This window comes from Lepisosteus oculatus, chromosome 5, assembly GCF_040954835.1.
Source record: "Lepisosteus oculatus isolate fLepOcu1 chromosome 5, fLepOcu1.hap2, whole genome shotgun sequence".
NCBI classification, from domain to species: domain Eukaryota; kingdom Metazoa; phylum Chordata; class Actinopteri; order Semionotiformes; family Lepisosteidae; genus Lepisosteus; species Lepisosteus oculatus.
Genome location: NC_090700.1, coordinates 30,425,108 through 30,438,966, shown reverse-complemented (window position 1 = coordinate 30,438,966; position 13,859 = coordinate 30,425,108). Strand labels below are relative to the sequence as shown.

Below are 13,859 nucleotides of genomic sequence, written 5' to 3'. Positions count from 1 at the left end.
CTGTGAGATCGGCCTGTGGCGCTTTGCCTGTTTTCCACCAGGAACAGCGCGTCATCTCGCTGGATTGTGGGATCAAGGCGGGCTGTGTGGGAATGCTAGGGGTTTGACAGCTGAGTCACTTAGTCTCAGTACCCGGGCGGTGCCGGACAGACGTTGATCCAGGATTCACGGAGTAACGATGGGATACAGCGTGGTAAGAGATCTTTTTTTCTCAACGCTTGTAACGAGTTAATTGAAGATCTCCAACCAGCGGGGCAATCACAGCCTTGCCAGGGATACAAGACTAACCCCGATGTCTCAGTTCTTGCGTAATATGGGGGGGATGCGTGAAACTGTAGGCGATAAACGGAGTTTCATCTTCTGCAACACAGGTTGCAACGCAGGGCTGCTGAAAATGGTAGTTTCTGCGAATTGTGTGCGTTTTTTCTACGGTGGAGATTTTTGTGACATCATGAGCTCGGTTTTCCAGTCCGCCTTGAACTGCTCCGTGGAGGTTTATGTCTTTTTTTAAGTGTTCGGAGACGTAGCTATTCTTGTGCTTAATCGCGTTTTCTAAAGTAAATGTGCCCCACAGTAACGAATATATTTTTATTTTTTGACTTGTTGTTGCTAAGCTTTTTGCGAATTGCATGTCTAGATAACGCCCACAAATGCACACAAATGATACAGTGAGTTGTTGTTGTTGTTGTTGTTGTTGTTGTTTTTTTTTTTGGGGGGGGGCGCTAATATAATTAATGGATGTGCATACACTCTCAGGGCGGTTTTTTTCTGAAATGTACATGCACGGTGTTGGATTCCTCTTTAACTTTCTTTAAGGCGGATCCTGTGTTTTCAGTGTTGCCGTGTATTAAAACGGATGTCTATGCGGAGACGTTTTCCGCAGACGGGCGCAGTGCGTCCAATTAACTCGAGTGAAGGAAACTTTTTGCTTTGTTAGAAAGAACAGGCGATATGATGCAATTAAACATATTGCTGTGTAAAAGTGTTAATAATTTAATTTTCAATTGCTGGAATTTTGTAAATTGCTTATTTTACTTTTCTATTGACGACAGCCCTGCATTATCCCTGTCTGGGATACATTCGTTTTGATAAGGATGATTTTAAAGAGGTAAAGACACGGGTCTAATGACTTTTTAAGATTAAAGAAGATCTTCACCTTCAGAGTTGACCTCTGAAGGACAGAGAGAGCATGTCACCATTAAAAAAAATAGCTGTGCTGTTTTGTGTTTTTTTTTAAAACAAGTTGTGTGTATTTTCTTAAACGCACCTTGCAGAGAATCTTCACATTAGCACTGAACGCTGACAAAGTCAGTTAGTGAGGAAATGTGTGTACAACAGGCTACTGTAATTGTTTAATACATAAGAAAAGGAACCTTTCCCTGCATTGTTTCTAATCCTGGCTCAGGATGTTGTAATAACAGTGTTAACCCATAAAAACTATAATGTTATTGCAACAACCGGCTCATGTCTTGCAAGACACAACACATTGTCTTAGTGCATTCAAAAACTAAAAAAATAATACTTGGGCAGTTATTTCCTGAGGAATTGGTTCTCTTTTGTCATCAAGTATTTTCCTTTTAGATATATACCAGTCAGTCACCTGTTATTGGTCAGTCAGCAAGGTATTGATGACTCAAACAAGTAATCTGATCAATCAAGAGAACTCAGGTCCTCATGGATTTAACAGTGGACTGCATTCATGGTTGGAAAAGTCTTGCCACAGATAGTAGCTGCTCTCTGCCCCCTTTTAACAGCTTCCAGTGTTCCTTAGGACAAGATATTTGGATGTCAGTTCCCTGGAGTCCAGATTTAACCTTAGTGTCTCTATCGGTAGCTCAGTGCAGCTTTGTTTTATTTTTACATGCACTACAAGCATGCACCACGTCCTCAGACGGATCAGGATGTTTGCACATGACATAACGCGCACAAGAGCTCATGACATTTGATTTAGCATTGTCATTGTACCTAGCACTAGAAAACAATCCTCAGACATTCATGACCCCTTCTGCTTTGCTATGTCGTTTGCGGTCCTATAGAGCATGTGATTGTAACACCTTGTGCTACAGTTGTGAAGGGATTACGAAGCCGTTACGCAGCACCATTCAAACGAGCTTTACCGATTCTGTCTGGGGAACTGGCTGCAGTCTCATCTGCATCGAGTGCAAATCCAGTCTGTCCTGAAATAAGGGAAATGATGCCGCACAGTTTTCCACAAGCTTCTCTTTTTTGTGAGTGCCGTATGCAAGACATCCTCCAGGTTTAAACAAGCAGTTCAATGAAAGCGTTCGAAACTACTGTGCAAGTCAGAACAGAAACTGGCGAATTTGTTATTGAGAAGCAAGTACAGTTGGAGACAAAGCCATGCGTTTCCTCTTCCTATAAAGCAATATGCTGGCATATCAAGGGAAGCACCTTTAGAGAAAGAATTACTGCTTGTGTCGGCGTAGTGCAGCCCACCCACGTGAGATTCTGCACGTGCAGGGACGCTGGGTGTGGTCCTCAAAGGGAGCCAAGCTCCTGCCTGGGCGACAGGGTGCTGTGGGCTGTGTGTTTGCTCATTGTAGCTGGGTGTGGTGTCTCTGCTGAGTGGTAGACATAAAGTCTGGGATACATTTCTTCTCCTGGATTTTTGCATAAAGCTTATAAGTCTTTACTGGATGTTTAGCAGGGGTTTCAAAGAGCTCAGTGCCTTTTCTTTTTTGGGTCTTCCATTACTTGATTTTGAGACTGTGATTTAAAGGAACAGGCTAGTTCCTGAGACTCTCTGAGAGCCTTTTTGACACTCAGTGTCTGTTACCAAGATAAAGGAATCCTGCTGCAGCCCTTGAGACCCACCTTCACGAAGCTTTACTGTACAGAGTTGTGCATTGATCCAATTTTAGGCTGTGCAGCCTGCTTTTTTTTCTTGAAAAGAACAGACCTTTTCAAGAAGGACAAGAGTTTGGAGATGTGGAATTTTTCTGTGCGTGTTTTTAAGGAGTCCACAGTTCCATAGGTGGAGCTGTACACCAGCACTAATGCATTGCTTTAACAGTGACACCCCTGTACCCAAAACATGCCTGATCATCTGCATCAGGCTCTGCAAAGATAAGATAAGATCACTTTTTTAGCCATATACAGATTATTGTCTTAGGAATTTGTCTTTTCACATACCCCAGCTTGCTCTTCATGAGACACACAGACAGAGAGAAGCTTGGGGTTAGAGCACAGGGTCAGCCATTTATACAGTGCCCCTGGAGCAGTTGGGGTTAAGGGCCTTGCTCAGGGGCCCAACAGAGTAGGATTCCTCTGCCAACCGCAGGATACGAACCGGCAACCTTCCAGCCACAGGCGCAGATCCTTAGCCATAGAGCCACCGCGCCACCGATGCACAAGACCAAGTTATGAGATACTGTGATGAAGGGTGCAGGAAGAGACTCAGTCCCTAGTTGTGCTTCACAACCTTTGGCTCGATTTCATCCCCTTCTGCTCTTCTTCCAGGAACCCCTTCGGCCAGACCAAATGTTTGTCAGCTCTGTTCTGTGCGTGGTGTTGTGTGGCATGCTTTTTGCCTCTGCCAGAGCCGTTACTTGTGCTGTGTATGGGTTCTAGACAGAACGGAAAGACACTGTGCACGAGCGCTGTAGAGAAGCAGAGAGCTGCAGTGAACTGAGCAGCCTGTCCTCACACGAGAAACAGAAATAGAGCTGCGACAGAGCCAGTGAGTCACCCTTGAAGCTCACAGCTCGCCGCCCTGCAAAATGACCATATATAGCTGCTAAGCGAGTCTGTTTACGGCCTCCTGGCTGCTCAAGACTGAGGCTCAACAGCGGGATTTTGGCAATCACACTTCAAGGTGAAGCACAACCATCTGGTCATGGTTCAGAAGCCAAGTGGGGCTTCTTTCGTGGTCCAAAGTTACACTCGCAAGCTGTAAGTGTTTCTGGCTTGTTTGACCACTACCTGCTCTTTCGTGTGTTTCCAGGCTAAAGCTGGGGTGCTCCCCTGAGTTTACCAGATGTGAAGTATATAAGAAGTGACGTTTAACAACACAGTACTTCGTTTGAAAGGTTATCCTGCGTTCCTGTAGTGTTGCCTTCTCAGAACCACCCAAAACGTCCAGTTTTCTCTTTATTTTAATGGCTTTGAGTGCATTTGTGGTGGCACGATGGTGCAGTGGTTAGCATTAGTGCCCTGCAGTACTAGAGCCCTAAGATCAATTCCTGGTGAGCTATCTGCAGAGAGTTTGTATGTTCCCCCCAGTGTTTGAAAGGGTTTCCTCCAGGTGCTTCGATTTCCCCCCACAGTCCAAAGATATACTGGTGGGTTAATTGGCTTGTGTGTGAGTAGTTCAAGTAGGCAGCTGCATCAGCATGCGTAAGCTGCAAAGGAAGAAGTAAAAGGTTTATTCCATGCTGAAAAGAGAAGAAAGGAAACACAACGTTTTGGGCGTGCAGCCTTCTTTAGTATGTGCGTGTCAGTGTTTGTGTCTGCGTGTGTCCTGTGACGGACTGTCATTCCTTCCAGGGTCTATCCTGCCTTGTACCCATTAGTTCCAGAGATAGGCTCCAGCTCCCTTGCCTGGATTGGATTAAGCAGTTTAAAAATGGATGGATGTATTGGTATAAGTTAATTAAAATGACCCTGGTTAACTAAAACAAACAACAGTAATCACAAACCTATAGTAATCAGCTAAAATCATTACCATCACTGTGGACAGAGAACAGGGGCAATCGTTACAGTACAAACACAAGACCACAGATGCTGGGTAATAGGTACCTGGGCAGGGGGCAGGGAGAGACTCACTCACTAGTTGTGCTTGACAACCTTTGGCTCAATTTCATCCTCTTCTGCTTTTCTTCCAAGACCCCTTCGGCCAACCCAAATCACCAATAAACGAATTCCTGAATGTTTAATTGGCAGATGTCCAGACCCTACTATACTGAATCGTCTGTCTCTCCAACATGGACTTTGTGTGTTCTTTGGTACCTTGGTAACAATACTAGAATCCACTCTCCTCCCGGACAGCAGTGTAGTCATTTATTTGTCAAAATTACACTGCTGAAGTATATGAGCATACTGTTGGTATTTAGTTGGATTTTAGCTTCATATCTGTTCATACAATTTTACTTTACTTGGAACAAAGTAACAACTCTGGAAAAATCCAGGACCAACTGTTGCCTTCTAGACAGATGGAGCCTTCAGCTGGCAAAACCTGAACAATACAATGTAATCTGTTTTATTAATAGTAGGTAATATGAGCTCTGTTCTTGCTTGTGTTACGCTCATGGCTCCAGCGCAAACGTTTTCACTCCAGTCTCTGTATTTCTGCCTCCACTTCTCTCTCTCTTTGTCCAGACCACAGGGGTGCTGGTGGCAGTGGGGGTGGCCGTCCTCTCCACAGTGGGCTACTTCGTGGGCAGCTACCTGCTGGGCAGGAAGAAGAAGGCGCCGGTGACCCTGCTTGACCCCAACGTCAAGTACCAGCTGAGGCTCATTGACAAAGAGGTATTAGCCCGTACAGATGTCTTCAACCCTGACTTACAGGAAACCGACATGGAGGACTGGGAAATAATGGCACATGGTGTTTTGAAGGCTGTTGGCCTGTCGTTACGTATTAGAGTCAGGGCAGGGCACCCAACTAACTCGGCACACTCGACAAACTGACATGACTGTGTTTCTCAACAGTAAAACAGCACCACGAAGGTGAGACAATGTCGCATGGTCTTTGGAGACCATGACTTAACGTTCCCTCCCGGCAGTTTAAACGTTTTAATTCAATAATTCAATTCCATTGCATCCAAAGTACTGTATTCCCACAGGGGTGCATTTTCAGGAAATCTGCTTGAGGGGACTGGTGTTTGGTTCGCTGGGAGTCTGGTGCTGCCATGGGGGAAGAGCGCAGCGGGCTCAGTGCGACGGTCCGTGTTTGTTTTCCCAGGTGTCTGTGCTGCGGCTCCCCTCACTGTGGCTTTTCTCCGCAGGTGATCAGTCACGACACCAGGAAGTTCCGCTTCGCCCTCCCCACGCCGGACCACATCCTGGGCCTCCCCGTCGGTACGCCCTTCAGGCGCCTCGTGGCCCTGTTTCAGAGAGAGGCCCTAAGGGTCTGAAGCAAAACGGGGCTTGATGACGTAGCTCTGGAGCTTCACGTATATTCACTAAATACATACTCTACATACACAGGGCACTTGTGAGAGTATTGTGGATGCAGTAATGAAATATGGTACACGCATAAAAAGGAGAGTACCAGAATGCCACAGGGCACTAACACCACAAAGACAGGGCACACTAGGTGGCATAGAGACGTGACGCCTATATGAGCTTGGTGTGATTTGCATGTATCCTCTAGTGCCTACTCGTGTAGCATGAGCTGCCATTGTCTTTGCTTCGTGTTCCTCAACAGTCCGGCATATCGTGCGCTATGTGACGGTGTGATGTTGCCTCTTCCAGGGAAGCATGTGTATCTATCCGCTCGAATTGATGGCAACCTGGTGGTGCGTCCTTACACCCCCGTGTCCAGCGATGATGACAAGGGCTTTGTGGACCTGGTGGTGAAGGTACGGACCGCACCTCTAACGGGGGGCGCCAGCTGCTCACCCGCCCCTTCCCGAAGTCCGACGGCCAACTCCGCGGCTGTGGCAGCTGAAGCAGAGCTCCTGTGAAAACGTCACGGCGCTCTTTTGATCAGGCCCCTGTCCTCCACAGATCTACTTCAAGAATGTCAACCCCAAGTTCCCGGAAGGAGGCAAGATGTCTCAGTACCTGGAGAGTCTGCAGATCAGAGACGTGGTGGACTTCAGAGGGCCAGGGGGCCTGCTGGAATACCAGGGCCACGGTACTGAGACCTCAATATCTCCCTCTCAGTACACCCCCTGTCTGTGAGGAAACACACAAGACCCCCATGGGGTCATTACGCCCACAGTGGACCTCTTTCTGGTGTGTGTGAGGTGCGGTGTTTATCAGTCATCTCTGAGAAGCGCTCACAGAGTTCACAGCTGTGATCAAGAGCTTGTGATCCAGCAGGACAGAGAGTACTGCTCTCTGTACTGCTGGTGGGTGGGTGGAGATAACTACTGTCACTTATAAATCCATAGATATTCTGTTAATCACCGGTGAAAAAATGGAGGTTCTGGCAAATTATAGTGCAGTAGTATTCATCTTGTCCCTAGCCTCATCACTACAGAAAGCATCAGTTGATACATTATCATTATCATTCCACAGTTTATCCCTAATTGATTTTTAGTAGAATATATATTATAACCTCATTTAGCGAACATAATCTAAAGCATTCTTCTCAGAGGTGAGTGCAAGACTTTATAACTACCTTGTAAGTAATTTCAGGCTCTTCATATTTCCTGTTTATTTTGTCACCCATGACTTTTAAATGGAGTTTTTAATGAATGTTCAGGAGGGATGTCAGCAACCGACTTATTCTTCACTTCAACTGCTCTAGCTCCTAATCCTCTGTGACATCACTTCCTGTAAAGCTATAAAGACCACAGGAAGCCCTTCTCTCTTCTTTCCATTGTCTTTTTGGATCCCTCCTTCACTCCATCTCCACCTGTACAGCTGCCCCTGGTTAACTTCTCACTCTGTACAAGGGTCCCGGCCTCCACTTACAGGGTTTGATCCTTAGCCAAGCAGGTTAAGCCCAAGTTTTTTTTTTTTTATGCCTGCCTTCTAAAAATAATTCCTAAACACACGTATAGTTACTGCTTGTGAAGGTGCAGTGCGAAAAAAAAATACATTTGTGTAAGAAGACGTCTACTGCCCACATCTTGATTGAAAGTTTATAGACTACGCTGACTTACTGCAAAAACAAATATTTTAAAAGCTACCACCCTCTTGGATCCTGTTTATATAAAAATAAACATTGTAGGCTACAATTCCAGACTCCAGCGGTTAAAATGAGAGTTCTGGAAAAGCAGTGGGAGTGTTTGCCTCTGGGGGGGGGGTTGTGTTACACACAGGGATTCTTTCTGGCTTTTACTGATGAGCACAGTCCCTGTGGCTCACAAATCTCCCCATTGTTCACTTCACAGGTCAGTTTGCAGTGCAGCCAGATAAGAAGTCCCAACCAGATATCAAGAACGCCAGCGCTGTGGGGCTGATTGCCGGGGGCACAGGTACTGTACCAGCGTGCCTGACAACGTGATCAATCCAGCTGTCAACAGCTCCTGTGTAAAAATATGACATATTACAGATCAGATTCATTTACAGGGTACAAATCCTGGAAAGCTTTCAAAATAGGCAGGTTCTTGAAACTATGTTTTTGGAACTTTGTTAGAAACTTTATAGCCCTGGGTGTAAATGCTGTGTTCTGTTCAGATGTCCGGTTTTGTGGTGCGGTATGTTTTAAGGAGTCCCGTCGTTCTGATCTGGATATCACAGATTTTCTTATTTTTCTTATACAGTTACATGAAGCTCATGGCTTTCAAATATACTTCAGAAAAAACGTGGATCTTTGTTGTTTTTAATTAGGTTGATGTAATATAAACTTGAATTAATCATGAAAGGATGATTGTGGAGGTCAGGGGTTCCCAGTCCTTGTCCTGGAGTTGGTTTTCATTTCAGCAGAGCTCAATTACCTAATTGAATGAATAAGCCAGTTGATTTCAACATTTGGAAGTACTTTTTCAACTGCACTTTGGGATTTGTTTTTAATTAAGAAATTCAATAGTTAAAAGGCTCCCTCTCATAGGTTTACAATCTGAAAACATTCAGATTAATCCTGCTATTTATCAATTCCAAAATCAATGGCATAACTCACAACTTGGCTGGAAAACAAACTGGCAGGTGTCTGGGTATCCAAGACCATGGTTGGGGAACACCTGGTGTAGGTGAGTAAATAGTAACTTAACAGCCTGTAATATGTGTATGTGCGCTAAGTGTTCACTGGGTTTGGTAGTGGGGCAGTATGTGATGCATTCTGGGGAGCACCGTTCAGCAGCAGGTGAACTTTGCCCTCTGACCCCTTTGGTCTCTGTCTTTGTCGGTGTTCTGTGTGTGCTTGCAGTCTCCATGAAGTACCGTGTAGCAGTAAGCTGTTCTCTCAGATTGCTCTCCGTTTTTTTTTTCTCTGTGCAGGAATCACCCCGATGTTGCAGTTGATCCGTGCCATCATGAAGGACCCCACTGACAAAACTGTCTGCCACCTGCTCTTCGCCAACCAGGTCAGCACCCCCTGTCCCCCCCGTACACCGTACCCCGCTTTAATGCACATCTCCGCCCACTCCTCCATGGCAGCACCCACTGGCTTCCATAGAGACCCCCCCCTCCTGCAGCCCCAGGGCTGTCTCGACACTGTGCAGAGGCACGGGCTCCTGCTGAGCCAGCCAGTGCTCAGTGGAAGCCAACACCCCCATTGCCAGCACTTAGAGATTTCGACTGGCCATTCGGCAGGTGTCAGCAGCTCTCAAGCTCGCTGGAGCTGACAAAGCAATGAGGAGGGGTTTGCCCTGAGCATTCAGACGTGTCTCAGACTGCCGTACAAGTGTGCTCCTAGTGGTGCCGTGTCACATTCTGCAAACAGGTCTGAGGGAGACATTGAAGTGGTCAGCAAGGAGGAGGACCCAACCTTAGTGAAGGTGTAGCTCACCTGGCTCATGTATTAAAACCCCCCACTGAGACTGTTAATAATTGCAGATTGGAGTCACCGATTATCTGTACTGCATGCTTGAGCACAAGCTGTTAGATTTGTGGAGGGGGTGTGAGGGATATTGTCAGTTTTTTTGGGGGGGAGGGGGAGCTGTGGGATTTGCAGTAGAACAGCAGCTTCCTGTCAGTAGCCTCCAGAGCACTGCAGGGGGCAGCATGGGGCACTGGGGCACTTCTCGATGGCGTCTAACTGGTTGTGTGTCTGACCGGCAGACGGAGAAGGACATTCTGCTTCAGGACGAGCTGGAGGAGATCCAGGTCCGACACCCAGAGCGCTTCAAGCTCTGGTTCACTGTGGACAGGGCTCCTGAAGGTAGGCAGGGCAGCGGGTCAGTGTTTGGAGTGTGGCTCAGAGACCATGACTGATGTTTTACAATGCACTATTCAATACTAAATAATGAGTAATTAACATAATTTTCCCACACTGATAATGTTGGTGATATTGGAAATGATCACAATTTGCTGTTATGTATTTTTCCTGTTTGTGTTTGTTTCAGGATCATTTGTGATTTAGTGTGCATTACAACAGGTGTTACTTTCCGGTATTGTTCCTAATTAATAATACTCTGCTGGCAGAGCAGCTAATATCTCTTACTGTCTCAGAGGCCTACAGCTCCCTCTGCTGTTCACTCCTGACATTGCTGTCCCATCATTTGAACAAAAAGACAGCAGGGCAGCACTCTGAAACAGTGAGAGTATGGCCTGCAATTCTCAAGAGGCTTTGAGATAAGATGGGATTGTAAAGTTGCAACAGGTAAATGAAGTGCCCCACATTTGCTGAGATCAATATTGATTCTACATCCCGGAGCAAACTGATCTAGTGTTCCTACACCCGATGTGGGCAGGCAAACCGCTCACGAGCATTGCTGGTCTGAACCGTGAGGGTCAGTCATTTTACCATAATAGGGCACTGCAAAAAAATAAAACATTGAGGACATAAGATGCAAGATCTTGTTCACTAGAATCCTGTCATAAGCAGCATCAGGATCTGTGCGCTTAGCCTTTGATTGTATATGCTTTTTTAGAGCTCGGCATCACAGTACCACTGTGGCACTAGATCCTGCAAGATAACTTGATGACCCAACCAATCACAGCACACCAGTACAGTCAGCTGTGGATTTTGTCAAGTTCATTTCTTCAGTCTTGCCATTTTAATACAGTATTGTAAGTGCTCGCACTGGTTTTACACGTTTAGTTTACACATTACATTTTAACAATATTCCGCACATGTTTTCATGGAGGGAGGCAGTGGCAGGAAACATAGCCCACTGATATCTTCACATGCACAGACAATTTGCAGAAACGGGGTATGTGCTCCCTTCTGCAGTCACCAGGGACTTTCAGGAATTGTAATCTTATGCCGTGAAGGTCACTGGTATAAACAGTAAGCAACAAGGGCTTAATCACTGTACTCGTTCCATTCAAATCCCATCCTTCCTCGAAGTGTCCTGAGGGCACGCTGATGCCACCAGGGATCGTCTCTCCGCCCGCTGAGCCCCGTCTCTCTGCTCCTCCCCCTCCTCTCAGTCTGGGACTTCAGCCAGGGCTTTATCAGCGCCGACATGATCCAGCAGCACCTCCCCCCTCCCAGCGACGACACCCTGGTGCTGATATGCGGCCCGCCGCCCATGATCCAGTTCGCCTGCAACCCCAGCCTGGACAAGCTGGGTTACCGGCAAGCTCAGCGCTTCACCTACTAGACTCCGGGCCTCCACTAACCACAGCAGGGCATTAATCACAACACATCTGTAATGTTTACTGTTAAAAGGGCCTTTTTTTAAAGTATGGAGAAATGTGCCGGGGGGGATTTTCACCTGTCGGATGTTCTGTGGATTTCCAAACTCTAGTCTGTGTTTTAAGCTGCAGCCATCCTACCCATCCCACCCCACCCCCCACCATCTCTGCTGACTTTCTTCTGCTGTTCTGTCATCTTTTTAGCTGGGTGGCGCCTGGCGTTAAGGGCAGCTCAAGCAGGGCGAAGCCTGCGCCTGTTGGTGATGGGTCATTTTTCTGTTTTATCGTTTTTAATATTCCATAGTTCTGCAAAACCGCTCTGCTCTGGGGCTTGAACCCAAAGGTCCATGTGGTCATTCAAAACGGAGGTCGTTTGGAGTTTCCCTGCATCCTCTGTAGTGTTGCACGGGGGGCAGCGCAGAGGAGAGACTGGAAGGTTGGGTACTCATTCACAAAATTCTGCTTTGGAACAAGACCACTTCCCGACGCGACGCTAGATGTTGAAAGGCACATTTTTAGGAATCTGAGAAGAGTACTGGCACACAAGTGTTTCTAGATGGTGGGGCCCTCCTGTGGTGAGGTATGAGAGAATCACAGCCTCTTTCCTCCGAGTCAGAGCAGATTCTTCATCCCAGAGCTGTCGTGGTGTTTCCAGAAGCTTGTCTCAGTGATCTGGAGAGGGTTTCGTAGTAAAAGCTTTGCAAACATATATGCACCTGAATTAAATAATACTGCCCAGAAATGTGTGTCCTGCACTCAGGACACGGGTTTCTGCTTTAGTTAAAACTGGCACGGTGTCTTGGGCATGATGGACTGAAGGTCAGTAACGTCTGTCTGTACATGTCTGAACTGCGCTGTGCTTGAGCTCTTTTTTTCCTTAGCACTGCAGTGTGAGCAAGGGATCCTGTTGTGGATGTGGCTCATTAGAAGGTACACAGGTCATGCTTGGAGTCGTTTCTCGAGGAGCGCAAAAGCATGATAGGCTTCTCATCCTGCCAGCTGGACACTTTTTCTTAAATTGTTTGCCGCCGCTCACAAAACATGGGTCAGTACTAAGAATGAGTGATAGGATGAGAAAATGACACGCGCACTGAGGTTTTTTGTTGCTCTGGGTGGATAATAGTAATCTACGTCCATAATTTACCTAATGTGTAAGCCTCTCACTGAGCTCAGTGCTTTGACTATCCCATTTATCGATCGACTATGCACCTTCTCTTCAGTTCCTTAAAACTGCTGTGTTAATCCCACACATTTTCAAATCCTGGTGTTTCTGGATGTTGATTCTGTGCTGTCTGAGGTGTGGAACTACAGAATAAATGTTGTAAGGATATTTTTTTTTTAAAGAAACCAGCAGTTTCATGAACACTGCGGTCACTAGTGATTGATCTGAGTGGCTCGCTGTCTTACTGGTAAAACTAGGTGGTATAGTGCTTTTGGAAATCTGTTTCAATAGTAGTCGTGGCTCTAATTTCTAAAACCGATTGAGATGGCAGCTAGGTGATTGATCTCAGCCTGGCAATGGAAGCTGCCATCAAGGCTGTGCCTCAGTGATGACAAAGGTGCCTTTTGTTTTTCTGGCGTCATGCCATAATAAAATGTTTGAATGCTCAAATGTGGTTGGTTTTGTTGTGATTTCTTTGTACTGTTCAGTACTTTACACATACTACGCTTGGAGCAGAACAGTAACATATAAGGACAGGGGACAGGAGAGTGTTTGACTAGTGTAGCCTGATTGCTAGTTAGATCACAGGTTTGATCTCCGAATCTCATTCAGACGTTGCTTGAAAGGGGTATCGGCGGTTCAGCCGATTCATACTCCCTCAACTCTCTGTGTAAAGACCACCTGTCGACTCATTCATAATGTTGACTCAGTAGAAAATTAATAACTCAGCCTAGACCTTAACCTGATCTCAACTCTGCTAAATTTCCACAGATGCTTATTCTACAGAACTGTAATTTATTGCAAAAGTGATCAATAAAATATGCATAAAGCCTTCATTATGCAACTTCATCTAGAGAGCGACCAAACGCACACGTTTGTGCCCCATAGCTGTGAGCTTGGCATGATGGATCATATATCAGGATAAGTTCAAGCAGGGAGCTGTGTCAGCATGCGTAGGCTGCAAAGGAACAAGTAAAGGTTTATTCCATGCTGAAAAGAGAAGATAACATTTTGGCGGTGGGGTCCTCCCCTTCTTGTCTTCTCTTTTCAGCATGGAATAAACTTTTACATATACCAGGATAATTGTCAATTGCATTAGGCACAGTGAGGAATGGGCCAGTTCTGTTATTTTGGGAGCAGGTGTGTTGTAGCATTGTAGAGCTGTCTGCTTAGAAGGTGTACTAACCCTTGCTCTTGCACCTCGGCCTCTCAAGATCACCTTTCTAATACTACGGTCAGGCACTAAGGTTTATAGCTGTACAGTACGAGACTTACATTGTATCGTCTTGTTTAATTTACTGTGGACTGTCCAGAGGTTGGCTCA

General features: G+C 46.1%; 1 protein-coding gene across 1 annotated transcript; it reads left to right on the top strand.

Annotated features, from left to right (window-relative positions):
* Positions 1 to 77: 77 nt before the first annotated feature.
* Positions 78 to 12,985, top strand: cyb5r1 (cytochrome b5 reductase 1). The gene is made up of 9 exons (XM_015342198.2): positions 78 to 193; positions 5,338 to 5,487; positions 5,964 to 6,036; positions 6,433 to 6,539; positions 6,688 to 6,817; positions 8,025 to 8,108; positions 9,070 to 9,155; positions 9,853 to 9,952; positions 11,167 to 12,985. The coding sequence occupies exons 1-9, from the start codon at positions 179 to 181 to the stop codon at positions 11,337 to 11,339; spliced, it is 918 nt and encodes a 305-aa protein (XP_015197684.1). The 5' UTR covers positions 78 to 178; the 3' UTR covers positions 11,340 to 12,985.
* Positions 12,986 to 13,859: the final 874 nt, after the last annotated feature.

Excerpts from the sequence above, each read along its gene's own strand:
- cyb5r1 (XM_015342198.2), top strand. Across the intron at positions 5,488-5,963 it reads TGAGGCTCATTGACAAAGAG|GTGATCAGTCACGACACCAG; the intron begins GTATTAGCCCGT and ends TTTTCTCCGCAG. Across the intron at positions 6,818-8,024 it reads GCTGGAATACCAGGGCCACG|GTCAGTTTGCAGTGCAGCCA; the intron begins GTACTGAGACCT and ends TTCACTTCACAG.